Source organism: Fragaria vesca, linkage group LG5 (assembly GCF_000184155.1).
Source record: "Fragaria vesca subsp. vesca linkage group LG5, FraVesHawaii_1.0, whole genome shotgun sequence".
In the NCBI taxonomy this organism is placed as follows: domain Eukaryota; kingdom Viridiplantae; phylum Streptophyta; class Magnoliopsida; order Rosales; family Rosaceae; genus Fragaria; species Fragaria vesca.
Window position 1 is genome coordinate 2305577 of NC_020495.1, and position 15618 is coordinate 2321194.

At 37.6% G+C, this 15618-nt stretch overlaps 4 protein-coding genes across 4 annotated transcripts; 1 reads left to right on the plus strand and 3 right to left on the minus strand.

Annotated features, from left to right (window-relative positions):
- Nucleotides 1-2144: 2144 nt before the first annotated feature.
- LOC101304966 lies at nucleotides 2145-3427 on the minus strand. The gene is made up of 2 exons (XM_004298825.1): nucleotides 3000-3427; nucleotides 2145-2757 (listed from the first exon to the last, which is right to left on the minus strand). Exons 1-2 carry the CDS (start codon nucleotides 3208-3210, stop codon nucleotides 2324-2326), a joined length of 645 nt encoding a protein of 214 aa, XP_004298873.1. The 5' UTR covers nucleotides 3211-3427; the 3' UTR covers nucleotides 2145-2323.
- A 1330-nt stretch (nucleotides 3428-4757) lies between these two features.
- LOC101305262 lies at nucleotides 4758-7066 on the plus strand. Its single transcript, XM_004298826.1, has 2 exons — nucleotides 4758-5054; nucleotides 6110-7066. Exons 1-2 carry the CDS (start codon nucleotides 4920-4922, stop codon nucleotides 6176-6178), a joined length of 204 nt encoding a protein of 67 aa, XP_004298874.1. The 5' UTR covers nucleotides 4758-4919; the 3' UTR covers nucleotides 6179-7066.
- On the minus strand, nucleotides 6617-7197 carry LOC101303711. The gene is made up of 2 exons (XM_004300804.1): nucleotides 7008-7197; nucleotides 6617-6846 (listed from the first exon to the last, which is right to left on the minus strand). The coding sequence occupies exons 1-2, from the start codon at nucleotides 7195-7197 to the stop codon at nucleotides 6737-6739; spliced, it is 300 nt and encodes a 99-aa protein (XP_004300852.1). The 3' UTR covers nucleotides 6617-6736.
- Nucleotides 7198-11124: 3927 nt separating this feature from the next.
- Nucleotides 11125-15239, minus strand: LOC101305556 (CMP-sialic acid transporter 1-like). Its single transcript, XM_004298827.1, has 8 exons — nucleotides 15076-15239; nucleotides 13725-13808; nucleotides 13344-13558; nucleotides 13130-13208; nucleotides 12628-12797; nucleotides 12056-12242; nucleotides 11754-11831; nucleotides 11125-11644 (listed from the first exon to the last, which is right to left on the minus strand). Exons 1-8 carry the CDS (start codon nucleotides 15124-15126, stop codon nucleotides 11513-11515), a joined length of 996 nt encoding a protein of 331 aa, XP_004298875.1. The 5' UTR covers nucleotides 15127-15239; the 3' UTR covers nucleotides 11125-11512.
- Between the last annotated feature and the right edge of the window lie 379 nt (nucleotides 15240-15618).

Genomic DNA, 15618 nt, shown 5'->3' on the forward strand with positions numbered 1-15618 from the left:
AGTTCAGTGTTTTAAGAAAATAAATATAGATTGGCTTATATTTCTATCTTTGTCTTTGTGTCATAGGGGTCAAATATATAGTGTTATGATAATATGTATAATAAGATGTAAAAAATTCAACCAATGAGAAACATGGTAAAAAATTGAGAAGGGTCAATTGACCCCTTTGGCCCTATTGTGGCTACGCCACTGTCTGTGGTATGAGTTGCTTCCATTGCCATCCTCACATTTTTCATGTTATCCGTCGTTGTTTTTCTATTATTTGCAGTTCAAATAATCTAGCTTGATGCTTCATGTCGGGGAAGATCAAGGAGTGTGCTTGATCATGATGGATATTTGATACGTACTCTTTTTGGGTTTAGGGTGACTTGAATCATGCCATTGCCCCATCCTCTATATTTAAAAGAAAGAGATAATTTTAGTTTTACATTTGCGGAGTGCAATATAAGAACGCGTACATTTAATTCTTTTAATATCAATCATTTCAAAATAATAAACGACTATGATGTGACGATCATCTTGAAATACTAAACGATTATGAAGTGACTATCATTTTGAAACACTAAACGATTACTTTGTTGAAAATAAAATGAAATTAGTGTTCGATCTTGTTCACATATTAATAATTAGTTCATATATAACACATCTAATGCTGCGAGTTGTATGTACACTGAAGTATGTGAAGGAACGATTATATATATTTACTCGTGTAATTAAAGGAACATGTTTGTGTTTGAGCTTTAAACACAATTAGCTAACCATGTTATAACATTCTCTATCTGATGCCATTTGACAATGGAGTTCTAATGAGTGCAGCTCAAAGCTTCTAGGGTTGCCATTATTTGATACTACGTACTGTTTCCTCGTTAGTTAGATAGCTAGCTACTGATCAATAGAAGAAACCCATCATTATCTTAGCGCTAGCTACAACACCCGATCGGGTGCAAATCTCATTCCGTCGGCGCAGGAGTGAGGTGAGACTGATGCGTACCTGGTAACCATGACAAGGCTGGTCCTGATGAACTGAAATTCTAGAGCCATCCCCAACCTAGCAGAAGCAAATCGACTCCATACCAATTAGCAGCGCCGTAGTAATTGCCGGAGAGGATGAGTGCGCGCATTAAACACTAGTCATGAAATCTGGGTGGCAAAGTATATATGAGGCAGCGGCAGGTAGGGTCGATGAGGGCGTCAAGTTGGGAGCAACAACCCGACAGCAAAGTGATAAACCGATGATGAATAATCGCACCAAAAATAAAATCGAGTGAGATTTTCTCTTATTTGCTGTGGGTCTCCAGTTAGATACGGATTCTGGGGAGATAGTTACAGATATTGATATCTCTCATGAATATTTTGCCGGAACAATTTAATACATCAGGCTCCATTCTCATCCACGCAAGGTGTGTGTGTGAATATTGGCTGCAAAATCTTGTTGAATCTCAGTTTTTGGGGGTTCCCTAGCAAGTAGAGATTAATTTGTGCCATACATTCTTCCATGCTGGGTTTATCTTTGAATAGTAGTGTCCCATTCTGCACTGTACAGTGTACACACCCAACGTCTAGTTTGTATCTTCTCTAGCAAAATTTTGAAACTTGCTGTCCCCTAGGGGATTCAAGCTCGCAATTAGTTGATATTCGAGGCTGGGGTTCCCAGCTTAGATCTCAAATTTGGGATCGGATTCTAATACTACATTGAGTTTGAACTTCTACGCGTTTATTGTCGATTGATTTTAAGTTTGATGTTTAGATTTATTCATCAAGAACATTGCGCGCTACCTAACTCTTGAGATTCAGTATGGTCATGTAGACCGTCTCCTTTATTTATTTATTTTGTATTTTTTATATCACATTTCAAACAGAAATACTAGGTGCTGGAATGGGTGTAGTGATTAAATTGTTGGGTACTCGGGTGCATATAGAAGGCCCTCTACCGCAAAATTTTAGAAGTTTTCCGCCTAGTTATTTGATGGTTTGGATTGGGTTCAACTTGGCCGTCTTTCGCCTTTGAAACATGGAATCCTACGTTTGTTTACTTTGATCAATTTCCAAAGATACCAAAACCTGTCCAAGGCAAACAAGCTACCTATTAAATTCTTCAATTGTAATCCAAGATTTTCCAAATTTGAATGCAAATTCACTATCAGTAAGCAAAACATGCGTAAATATTAGTGCAATATTAATATTATTTTTACAATGCCTTATAAATCACCAGGCCAATATAGTTACAGATCATAGTGTAAATAAGCTCAGGTTTTTCTCCTTTGATTGTGTATAACATACTCATAAGAATACAATTGCAAGGCCATCATTAGTCTTCACACATTTATATGAACAAAGAAAATAGGATGGCGAAAAGGCCAGAAGCGATGCCAACATTTTGAATGCTAGTGGCAGCTGACTTGGGAGCAGGAGCAGGAGCAGCAGTTGCATCCGTAGGTGCTGGCGACACAGCCTTCGGGGCGGCAGCAGCTCCGAGAGTAGCTCCGGGAGTAGACTTTCTGTCAACACCGAGAGTGATCTTGAATGAAAAATGCGTTCCGCTAGATCCCTGCTTTCCTGCTTCAGCTCTGACGTGGAGCTTTTGGCCTTGCTCGCAGTGCCTGCCCAACGCGTTAATAAAGTAGTAGCTTCCTGGTCCTCTGAGGGTGAAGTTTGATGGTCCTTTGAAGAACATCCACAGCACTTTGTGCAGTTTGCAGGAATGGTAGCTTTCCCTGTCCACCTGCATCAGAGTGCCACCGGTCCTGTATGGGAACGCTGCAATTGCAAAACGTAACCAGCCAATAAGTGATCGTCGAAATACCTAAGATATGAATGGCAAAATGTGGTTCACCTAGCGTGACTATTTCATATAACAACATACATTTAACTAGCAGAATATTAGTTGATCACATAACAATGGTCTCTCACATCCATATCATGAGAATATTGACACATACAATAGTTTTGAACGAAGAGAGAATCGAATCGAATTGAAGGGGAAGGAAGGAAGCACTTACTAAGGGTATCGCCAACGCCAAATACTCTATTCCTTGTCCAATCTTCGTATAAGGTTTTGTTATTCTCAGGTAATTGCCATCCGAAACTTCCTCCAACAATGTGGTTGATTGGGACGGTGGCATTTTCATGAGCACTGGCTGATCCCATCAACAAGCAGAAGCAGCAGGTGGCTGCTGCAAACAGCAACATTCTGACCCGAGCCATTGTCATAGTTTTACTTTCTTATTCTTTCTCTTTTGCTCGTATTCTCACCTTGTTGCTCCCCTAGAACTCTTTGACCCTGTGTTGAAGGATGGCCTTTTAATTAGGTGCTCTTAGGTTTTTTATGGGTTTTCTTCTCTATTCCTTCAACACACGAGGCTGGACACTGCAGGTGGTTCCTGCGATTAAATTGCTTTGGGCTTGGAAGGGGGTGGTACGTGTTTGGATGTGCTTTGGTTTTGGCCGGGAGAAATGCTTGGTAGTTTTAGGTTTTGAAAAGGTCAGCTAGTTTATTGTGGTTTGAAATAGGTGATGGGTATTTTTATACCTCTGTGTTCCAAAGGAGAAGAGTGATTTCAGCACGCAAGGAAGAACGGGCATGGAATTTTGAGGTGGAAACACACAATCAAATATGAAGTGTCTCGGCTATTTTAAGAAAGTAACAGCTGATTTGCTGATCTATTTTTTCTATTTAGCCTAAAATTCGTTAATCTATTGGAGTCATGGAACTTGAAATTTGTTTCAGTATTGTAAGATTGGAAACAGCCAATCATTCCCTAAATAACCCAAAAAAAGAGAGTTCTGTTTTTGTTATGAATTGTGCGGATTACTGTGTTTTAGTTCAAAACAGCATTTTCCCAACCTTGATAATTGATATACAGAGCAATATTAAGCAAGTTTCAAAGTTCATATATTCATGAATACTCAAGTGTTGTACCATGACCAATACAATACAAATTTCACTTCCGATTGAAATGTGAAAGGCATAGGCTCTTTAGACGGTGTCTATTATTAGCCCTCGATTGTTCAAAGGAATTTTCTTTTACTTAGCATTATGATTAGATTTCATAGTAGCCTGCACCAAATATTCTTAATTACGCATGTTCTCTACACTTAAATTCAACTGTTCAAAATGAAAAAAAAAAATGCATATGCATGGTTGATTTCATCTTGATTTTAAGGACTATACGTGATGCAGAGTGGAAAAAAAACTTATCAACAATATTAAACAACGTTTTCATACTTTCATAGGTTTCTACACTCGACTTCTAGGGTGAGCGTGTATTTTAATGATAGACACACTAAACCTTTTCTCTAACTAATAATTATCAATAATCTAGTCATTCGATACCTAACAAACTTGTCACGTTTGATTTTTCGTGTGTAAGTCTTCTACGTAATTTATGAAAATGACTATTAAAATGTGATACAAATTTGGTCGGAATGATGCATTTCCTAAGACTATAATGTTACAGCGCATACACATTACTACTTTAACAGGTAATAGTCTAATCGTGCATATGTATAAATTCAACGAAAAGACATGAAATTTTCGGTATTTTGTCATCACAAATTAGAGATTTTATTTACGAGGTACAAAATTAGTGAGACAAGTCTCTTCGGGGACATCCGATAAAATTGGAACGATACAAAGAAGATTAACATGGCCCCTGCGCAAGGATGACACGCATAAATCGAGAAATGGTCCAAATTTTTTTGTAACCAAAAAAAAAAAAACTTGTCATTAAAAACCTTCACCCAACTTTGACACTACCACAGTCCACAGTTGCACAAAGTAACAGACTTTTCTTACACAAGCCGCTGTTTTCCTAATCCGGGGGGCTGCTATTCGTTTCTGAAACCAAACAAAGTGGTGAAGGTTTAACCTTTTTGACTCTAAAACCCTAAACCATTGAGAGAAGCTTCAAGATCAATCAATGGAGGGAGGTCGAGGTCAAGCGGTGTGTGGTCAGGAGGCTCTTGATCTGCTCAATTGCATCGCTCAATCTCCATACGATCAAGACAAATGCCTCCGCCTCATGACTTCACTGCGAGAATGCGTCCTCAACAAGGTCACCCACTCCCTCTTTCTCTCTCAATCCCCACTCTTGTTCTTTCGTGCAATATGTGGCTTGGTTTATATGAGAAACCCAGTAATTTGATGAAACCAGTGACTCAGAATTGGGTATGTTCTTGGGTTTCTTTTTATATATTTAGTGTAGTTTGATTGTAGAAGTGATATGAGTGAAACCCAGATTGGGATTTGGTTAAGGCCAGCTTTATATGCTTGGAAAGTTTGAATCTTGGTTTAGATTCTTGAAGTTGATGAGACATATGCGTATTGCCATACTGATTAAAACCAATTGCTTAATGGTTTCGGTTTGTTACTGTCTAATGTGCTGCTTAACTTGGATTATGGATCTTCAAGGCAGTTTCTTTCGTACTTAATTTTGGTGAAGCTATGTTTAACTGTTGTCAACAATGTTAACAACTTAACATGGACTTGATGCTGTCTTATAGGCAACCGAGTTTAACTCTAGGACTTCACACTATTGGTTCCAATGCGATACAATTCTCTCGTTTAGTGAATTGATTGATATAATTTCTCTCATTCAGTGAATTGATTGATCTTTGGATGCATACTTGGTATCCTGTGTCTAAAGAGGCAATGAGCTTCCTGGATTCTGTTGCGTTTTAAGGTTATGGAAAATGTTGAGAACTCAAACCTACAAATGCTCTTTAATCTATATTGATCAGTTAAATCTCCCAAGTTGAATTGATCATGAAAACTTTGATTTTGTTCAAGCTTCTCATTATGAATCTCTTATGCGAATTAGTGTGTGGCCTTCCCTGATGTTTCTCTTTAATATAAGATACTAAGCGTGCAAAGACGTATATGTTCAGTTGTACATTTACCTATGCTTCTTATGGTATTGAAGCTCCTCATTACGGAACTTCATTTCAAGCTACTCATATCTTGACCATGTGGCTCTAACCTTGGCCTAGTTATGTTTGTCCTTATTCTATGCCTATTTTTCATTCATATTTCAGCTAGCTAATCAAGCAAACACTTAAATCTGCAGTCGAACATTTGCATGATTCTTATGAATTTTTTTTTCTTTTGCAGAAGGTGAAGAAGTTTTCGCTAGCTGATCAGGAAAAAAAGGATGCAAAGCCAGCTTACAAGAAAGCTTGATTGAATTTTGTGTTGAGAGGATTGTTTGGCCAAGTATTTTCCTATGAATGACTCTACATCCGTTCGTTATCCTGCCCATTGATGTGGTTTAACAACTGTTGAGGTAATATAACTACATAATTGCTCCTTTTGTATCTGATATTTGGAAACCCTGGCCATATCAATATTATTTGTAAAGTACTTGGGCACAGTTTAGATGGATTGCTGGCTTTTTCGAATATCAGTATAACTTTGCCTTAAGTTTATATCCTTAAGGTAAAGTGATGATATTATTAGAGTGATGGTATTATTCCCTTCCAACCCCGTGAAATGAAGGGTGTGGTATTATTATGATCTCCTTTGAAAGGAAATCCCGGTTTTCAATCATGCCATAGAAAGCAATTTCTGAAGTTGGCATTATGACTAGCAATGTTTTATTCAGCAATGTAAAGCCCTGAAAACAAAAATAAGGTATGTTTGCTTTAGACTTTTAAGTGAAACATGGTGATACAGCCATAGTCAGAATGCTATAACTGGCATCAGCTTCGATCAACAAAATCTCCTGATCCTCACTGGCATCTATTCCTTCATCCATTCTATCTTGGGAAGATCTGAATCATGGATGAGGTATGTAAGCACCAAGGCTAGCAACATCAGCACACATGCAATCCCTTGATCAATCAAAATCCCTGAAGAGAAAGAAAGTGAAAACAACTCATTGGTGACCAAAATGAATATCAACTTCTACTCTCCGACCAAATGGGTTTTTGTTCGAACCTATTTTGATTCTATATGTACACCAACATAGTTACATTTAGAGTACAGGATTCAAGGTGAGTTAGGTTATTACCGTCGCTGCTGGGGCCGGGTGCCGGAGCTTTATCAGGAGAGGGAGATGATGATGGAGATGGAGAAGCTGAATTCTTTTCCTTTGGTGTAGACTCCTTACCCTCAACGTAATCAATGGCCAAAGCACAAAACAGAGCCACAATAACCACAACCACAAGACGTTGAGAAAGCCTGAGCCTGGGAAACGCCATTATTGTTTCTCTCTTGTTAAGCTTTGGCTTTGGTTTTAACCAAAGACAAATCAAAACGTAAAGAAAGGGTTATGAGAATAGACAGTCCCACGTCTGTCTCTCCTGGAGTCACCGCAAAATGGCTCCTGAGAGGCGTCTGTGGGATTGGGGGCAAGGGAAGAACCGACGAGGGCTACGGCACTTCACAGTCCTATATACGTGTGTTTTATGTACAAATGCTATATTGAGGTCTGGAGAGGATATCGGTAATGCCGGTAATTTCCATTGTGTATTAGTAAATCCATCTTCGTTGGTAAAACTTGTTTTGACAAACAATTAGTAAACAGCTTAACAAGACCAATGCATTCTCACCTTGATTCCTTCTCGTTTCAATTCCATCGACGTTTTGGACAACTTGTACATAGCGTAATAATAGTATTCCTTCTCGTTTCAAGCGAAATACTAGACGTTTTGGCTCTAAGTTTGATCAGATAAGGTCTGGCTATGTGCTGATGTGAAAACACTTTGCCCCTTACCTTTCTTTGTGGCTAGAATTCGAGTCGTCGAGTGTGTCCTCACGCACCATCGATTCATCGATCTGCGGTGATGGATGTGTTGCTTAATGATAAGATTGCCATGGCTTGCCTAGCTACTTAGGTGAACAATAAAAGTGATGCTAATGCTGTGCAACACTTGTGGATCAAACATCTTATGAACCCCAAAACAATAAATGAAGCGCAACGGCAACTCATATTACAACACATCCATGCATCTTAGTCTTAGCCATCTGCATTCATTTCATTATAGACTTCGAGGCCTTACAGCCATAATCTGCATCCTCTTGTTTCTTGTTGCTCATATGATTTTACGTTTCTGGATTTGTCTCAATCTTAAAACAACTTGAGCCGAGGATAAGCTGCGCAGAATCGAGAATCGTCTGTCACTAGAAAACTCGGAACGATACTAATTCAAAATAATGCTAATACAAGTGGGGATCGAGACTTAGTAGTACAATAAAGTCAAGATATTTAGTGAACTAGATGACATGTTGAGTTCCTTAGAAAGATCGACCCTACTAATTTATGCCTATCAGACAAGAAAAGACGGGTTTCTAGGCACGAAATTATGCAGCTGGAACTTTCTAGTACTCATGGAGAGGGTTATGGATCATATATTAGCTTAATAGCATACAATGTTGACTCATTTTTAGCAGCCTAAACTTGTGGAAGCCAACTTTGAAACTTCTAATTAATCCCATTTTTCACTTCTCTATTGTTTTAGAAGTGGCAGTAGAGCTACGATGTTAGCTTGACATATATTGTTTAGGGTTGAATCGATGGGACTCATTTACCAGGTAATCTATTAAACTAAGGGGAGATTACTTCATATGCTTGGATGCAAGATATTTGCGAAAATGTGTGAAAGAGGCTGAAGCATAACACATAGGTAGGGAAGTGCAAACATATTAAGACAAGATGTTTGACGAATTGCCTTTAAATTAGAAGCTAAGGACGTGGTTTTTGGTGTCGAGCGATTGTCTTATCGTTCATCTTTGATTTGGAGGTGTGGTGTTAAACATGCATGGTGTAGCATGATAAAGTAGTCTGGGGTTCTCATTGACAATGGATGGAGTAGCCTAAACTCTTAAAAACCTACAAGCAAGGTCTCATATTCCCGATGTGGGATTGATATCTTAACACGCCTCATGTGTGGCGAATTTTCAAGCCTAATTTGTAGACAACTTTTTTGGGTGACGTGAAGTTCGTGTGGCCATTTGGGCTTCACACGTGAACGTGAGTAATCCGCTCTGATATCATGATAAAGTAATATGGGGTTTAGATCCAAAACCAATTGACAATGGATGGAGTATCTCAAACCCTTATAAACTCATATGCAAGGTCTATATTCCCGATGTGGGATTAATATCTCAACAAAGCATTGCTAGTCACATTGTAGGAAGATTAATAGTACTGCCTACATAAAGGAATTCAATTCCCCATTGTCTTCTGTCAGAACTGTGTATGCCCTGGATGAGAGGTCATGAGTTGTTTTCATATTTATGAGAGACCTACTACGAAGCAAACTGCAAACACAATTCATTGCACACCCTGTATCAGATTTAATTTCTTACATTCTTCTTCATATTCATATTGATGAAGAGGACCGTTTTCTTAAATTCTTTTTAATAACTTCTGCTATCCATGTTATTTAGGTCCTAGAACTTTTATCCATATAGGATGTAGGCATCAAATTAACATCCAATGATGAGGAGTGAGAACTTTAATTTTCTCTAATCAAGACCAAAGATCTTGCCGTTGATTGAGTCTGTTCCTAAGGATCAAGATGCCAAGGCATAAACCCTTATATAATAATAACTGAACAATATTACTATTACTGAATGCAAGTGACAGAAATGATAATCATTTACAGATGGATAAACAGAAGAACTCATCTGTCAAACTATTTTGCATCCGGGGATGGCTAGTTTTGAAGCTAATCTTTTGTTCCAATAATCTTCTAATTCGCTAAATATTTCATATATGCTGTGTAGATAACTTAGTGATCTAGGCCAATACTAGGATAGAAAGGCATACTGAGGTGTGTTTCTGTGTTATAGAGAGTGCACATCACTTGCAGAATGATGACAGTTGCAGAGTTTCTTTAAGTTGCATATAGTGCAGTCAAATTATTTGCAGCCAATATGATAGAGATTTGCAGCTAAATCTCTAATTGATGTGTCTAACCATTTGAGCTTCTTAAATAAACTTTAGAATCTTTCTTTGTAGCCCCTTTTCTTTTTGGTCTTTTAAATGAAACAAGTCAAGTGTAATGAGAATATTTCTGCAGCAAACATAATAGATAATAACACAAACTTTATTAGCTACATCTCTTATTTGTTTACATTGAGAAAAGGCGAAAGACAAAGTAAATTATACATAGCTGAATACAGACACTGAAGGTTATGACATGATGCTTTAGCTCAGTACTAGACCAGATCATTCATACTGTGAAGGCCAAAGGAAGGCCCCCATTGCAAACTTCCTCTTTTGGTTGACATCTCCAATGACTGGGAGGCCATACTGTTTCAAGAGGCAGTCCAGCTTCCACTCAGGCATGGTCTCATAGTCACTCTTCTGGTACCTTGGGTAGTGTAGCGGCATCTGGAAACTACACATCTTGCTGTTGTTGCTCGTCTGGTTGTTCGATCCCATCCGGGGCATAGTGAAAAAATGGCTTGCAGTACTCATGATCTTCATGCAAAGTTGCTGCTATTTGGTGTTGCAAAGTAGGGCTTTTATAGAGCAAGAGAGAGGAGTTGGAATTTTCCAGTATGTGCTCGAAGACAAGAGGTTATGAGAGGCAATTTAATGTGTTGAAAGTGAAGGTTTTTTTTTTTATGAATTTAATGATGGTTCCCATACCAGATTATGTGGGCAAGCTTGGAGTTGGAGAGTTACAATTCAATGCACAGTACTACAAATCTTACAGTGAAACATATCTATCCTAATATAAATGCACAAAAGATGTGTAGAATGATTAGGATTCTATAATTGAGCTAAAAGAATCATCAGCCACCCATTTCTCTGGATCTTTCAATTGATAATTCAATGCAAAGTTGAGAAATAATGTCCAACTGGGTACTTTCTCTTTTCCATTGCAGAATAGGGAGGTAAAGCTCTGTTCAGTAATGATACAGCAAAAGTCTTTAGCTTAGTGTTATAGGCCTGTAGCAGAAGTCTAACAATTCAATCCGACTCCTAGTGTTGGCGATATTGTACCGCCAATTTTCATATTTTGGGGTCCAAAGTCCAAACAAGTTGAGTCGCTACAAGGGAAACTTGAGTGAGAAGATTGCTTTCCTATGCTGGCAATCTGGCATGTATATATACTGTTTCAAACAAAAGGTTAATAAGAACCCAAGTATATAACACAACCAGTAAATATAGCGTGGTAAATTTCATTCCCTTGCTAATATGTAATATCAATCCCCATTTATCAGGAGAAGACAATCAATTGAACAAGAATTTCAAATTTACTAATAGATACATGCTTCTATAAGGTATATCCAGCACAAATAACACAAATTTCAGCTACATGATCAATTTGTTTAAGTAACTGGTCGAATCAGTTTCTCTCCAACTTCTACGTCAACAGCAAAATCCCATCTAGACTTAGTTGTCCTCTCTGACAGCTATTGCTGGTTCAAAGAAGAATCTAGGCTCTCGTTTCAGACTTGTCTATGAGCCAATTGTACTATGTTCTAGTTTCTTCAATTAGCTGCAACTTGCGAAAGCATTAGTTTTCCTGAACAAGAGAAGCATCGAGACTCTGATCTTCATTCAACAACAGCAACCTCTTTCATACTCTCAGGGGTAGCTTTTATAGGCAATGGTAAGTCTACCAGTGTGTTTGGAGGGGCAAAGTACATGTGTAGTGACATCATACAGATAATAATACCTAAAAAGAGCTGCAAGAACATAAAGAAAGAGAATATCAATTTCACAAATCATTTAATCTTTATTCACTAGGCTTCCAGAGTGAAAGAGAACTACTTTTCTAAGTGCACCAAAACATACCTGCACTGTGGGCTTGAAAGTGAAAAGGTATACAGATAAGACCATTGTCAGCAGCATTGCCATTGAAGTAGAATACACCTGAAAGAGCAAATAAATGAGAGAGGAAGTTGAAAGGCCCAAAAGAGTGATCAGAGAGCAAAAGAGTTAATGTTCTACAGAGGAAATAGAACTAAGTTGATGCTAAACCTTATATACAACCCTCCATACATCATTCTAATATCATTCATGTTGCATCGATTCTGAAACGATTTGTATTTTCAGATCTACACCAGGAAACTATGGGTACTAGTCTAAATCATTACCTTCACAATATTGTCAGCATACTTCATCAACCATGAGACTAGCAAGCCTGTAGACCCAAGATTTAACACCACCAACCAAGTTGTAACACTATATCCATTGAAAATGCGTTGCCACCAAGGTCCATTCTCAAATCCACCCCTGAAGTCATCGAAGACAAGTCGTGCCATATTGAAAATCACACCAAACCTGAAAAGGATTAACATTACACCAATGTAAGTTGGTAATATTTAGAAAACTTATGGTTATCATGATATTTATCTCATAAAAGAAGATTGTAATTAATGAAGTATCACAGACACTGTTAATGTTGTATGAATAAATGACTCGACAGAGGTAAAGATAAGAAGATGAAGCAGAAGTGCATGACTACTTAATTAGAAGTTGAAAATTGTAATACATAATAAAGGCAAAAAACTGCATCTAATATGCGTGACCAAATCTTTTGAGTAACTACAAATGGCAAGTGCCTCAACCGGCCTTGACACATAAGCAGTGATAATGAAAACATAATACATAGCAAGTAAATGCTTGTCGTAGAAATGAAGGCATGGTTTGGTAAAAAGATACCTACGTATACAATTGTACATTCTGCCAGTATAAGCTATCATTGTTCTTCTTCATAAGAAACTCTGTGTAAACACCTGCTAATGCTGACATACAAGCAGATAGGATCCCCAGCACATATCCTTGGATTGGTGCTGAGAACAATGAATCACATGATGCTTCTCCACAACCTTTAACCTACAAGATTAAAAGCAAATAAATTAACATACGACCATTATAAACCATTATAAACACACTGGAGATAAGCATACAGCTCGAACTAGTTTTATCTTGAACCTGTGAGGTCAGATAAAGGTCTCATATTTCTGGAGTAAAATGGTTACAGACAACATTATCTTTTGAACAAAAACCCATCATATAATGGCCATTAATTTCCTAAAATAGACAAACTTTTGAACCATTCTACTTGGTAATAGGCTAATATCATTTCACGTATCTATGTTCAAGCCATTTTTATTTTTTAACTAGAACAAATATAGCTTTCAGAATAATTTTTTTTTTATTATCACCTGGCTTGTCGTCGTTCCAACAGCTAATAGAACAATTGCCATCCATTGCAGATTAGAAAGCTTTCTTCTTAGAAATAGCCTAAAGCATTCCAAAGAACAAATGAATCAACCAGTTAGGAATCAAATAGCATTGGATAAAGTTTTAGAGAGACAACAAAAACCAAATGAAACAATTCAAGTTTTTATGACCAGGAAATCTAAAAATAGTAGGCACCTGAATAATATGCCTGTGGTAACAATTTTCAGATTACCCATTATCTGATATGTGGAAGTATCCACATAAACAAGAGTTGCAAACTGAACATTGTTATGAACTAGATATATGATTGAAGGAATAGGATATAAGCGCACGCTCTTCCATTCTGTAGTCATTCGTACAGAAGGGGATGTGCGACACTCTCGCCAAAGAAGTACACAGGAAACTGCTAGCTGCAATGTAAAGAAAAAATTCTGAAACATATCAGTACAATTTAAAGGGCACTAAATATTATTGGAAAATAATAGTCAATATTATTGTGGACAAATGTCTTTATTTGATGGTTTAGTTAGGTAAATCAGTGTTGAGTTAGAAGCCAAATGAGCTCAAAAGAAGTACCTTGAATACTTCAGCAAGAAACGGAACAGTTGCATAGTCATACTTATATTTGCCATTACTTTGAGAGAGAGTTGTCAAGATACCCTGGCACAATACAACATGAAGGAATGAATATTTTCTGCTAGGAGACTACAAAATAGATATCAGTTGACATGCTTGACAAAGCAATTCTATCGGCCTCCGCCAGTAGAACATGAATAAGACAAACTTACAACAAAAGTTCTTCCCCACCAGAAATTCCAATTACAAGATCAGATATGTATAAACTGGGAAATGTGTCTAGAAAATTTTATTTAGAGAACGCTCATTAAAATACAAAAGGCAATGGAATACAGTCCCAATATATATACGTTCATAATTTCCGGTCATCATAGGAAGTGGAAAAATTGATATCAATGTGTATCAAAAATCACCAAATAAGCATTGCCTCAGGTTTCAATTTAGAACTAGTTCAACCACTGCCCAGAAGAGATCAGTTATTACTTTGTAAAACAGAAACTTGCCTTTTGTTACTAATAGATGTAGCTTGTTACATAGTAGCTTCAAGATCAGACACCATAGACCCTTTACTGATCTTCACAATACCAACTTTTAAGGCTTCCATCGATTGTCTTACCAATGAGTTAGCATTATGTTTTTGCTCTAAATTAGTCATACTATCAAGTACTTGGAATTCGAGAAAGCACAACATTTCCTCCCATATTATCTTGTTTCCAACTTTTGAGGATTCAACAGATTGCCTTAAATTGAACATCAATTGTATCCATCCATAATACTCAAGAAAAGAAGTCACCTACACACGGGTCGGTAGCAGTAAGTTTTTTCTCCAATTTAATCATATTATCAAGTACTTGGAATCTGAGAAAGCACAACATTTCCCTTCACATTTTCTTATTTCCAACAAAAGCTCGAAAAACATAATGTCCATGACTGTACTTTTCACAGCTCAAGTACATTAGCCACATTTTACATCCCCAGCTCTTTGCCACTATCAGTCAACACAAACAATCAAAACTACAACCCAATGACCTCTCTCCATCATTTTCATTCAGAATCAATACATGTAATCGACACACTATGACACTCCTACACACATTTCCTATTGTGGGCAAGTCACATACGCCATAAACAGTAACCCAAAACCGTAAAGCACTATCTGGGTCACTACACAAATGCTTCACTGAATCAATTTAAGCTAAAAGATCAAAACTTTTCCAAATTCAGAACATGGGTCCAAAAAATCCAATCACACTAGAACCGGGATTCATACTTTAAAAGCATACAAAGATCTAATGTAAACTCAAAACAACAAAAAGACCATAAATTTGCAAAAGGGTAATCTTCTTCTAACCTGAGAGCTGGTGAGGACTGTGAGTAGCGCGGCAACAAAGTACCACTGCATCGTCGTCTTCGTCTTCTTCAAAGTGACTCGGGTCGCATAAAGGCTCTGACTTTATTGGGATTTAGTGAACAAGTAGCACAGTGATTTGGGCATTACTGTGTAGCTGGGTCGCCATTTACATTCACTATAATCAAAACCAGTTCAGATTTTACGGACTGAAATCTAAAGGCACTGGCTTTTCTTCCTTGATTTTCCTACCCTGTGCTTTCTATGGATCCGGGTCGGTTTTTCCAACTCTGACCATTCAGCCCACATCCATATGAGCCCATAAGCCCATATTGGTTTGATATATTTGCCGTCAAAACTCGAGCACCTATAATTTAGAAACTTGTTATTGTCATGCACATGAAGCCACTTGGATGTTTGGCAAAGAAAGATACATAGACAATGTCGAATTCGAGTCTTTTTCATAATGTGAGACATACATTTTCTTGAAGATGACGGATAGACAAAGGAAAGAAAGAAATAACTAGGAGAAATTTATGTCCTAAT

Coding starts and splice junctions, on each gene's coding strand:
- LOC101304966 (XM_004298825.1), bottom strand. CDS start 3,210: ATGACAATGGCTCGGGTCAGAATGTTGCTGTTTGCAGCAGCCACCTGC. Junction 2,758..2,999: donor TGGCGTTGGCGATACCCTTA/GTAAGTGCTTCC, acceptor TTGCAATTGCAG/CGTTCCCATACAGGACCGGT.
- LOC101305262 (XM_004298826.1), top strand. CDS start 4,920: ATGGAGGGAGGTCGAGGTCAAGCGGTGTGTGGTCAGGAGGCTCTTGAT. Junction 5,055..6,109: donor GAGAATGCGTCCTCAACAAG/GTCACCCACTCC, acceptor TTTCTTTTGCAG/AAGGTGAAGAAGTTTTCGCT.
- LOC101303711 (XM_004300804.1), bottom strand. CDS start 7,197: ATGGCGTTTCCCAGGCTCAGGCTTTCTCAACGTCTTGTGGTTGTGGTT. Junction 6,847..7,007: donor ACCCGGCCCCAGCAGCGACG/GTAATAACCTAA, acceptor CTTTCTCTTCAG/GGATTTTGATTGATCAAGGG.
- LOC101305556 (XM_004298827.1), bottom strand. CDS start 15,126: ATGCAGTGGTACTTTGTTGCCGCGCTACTCACAGTCCTCACCAGCTCT. Junction 13,559..13,724: donor TTCTTGCTGAAGTATTCAAG/GTACTTCTTTTG, acceptor TTTACATTGCAG/CTAGCAGTTTCCTGTGTACT. Junction 11,645..11,753: donor CTTTCAAGCCCACAGTGCAG/GTATGTTTTGGT, acceptor ATGTTCTTGCAG/CTCTTTTTAGGTATTATTAT.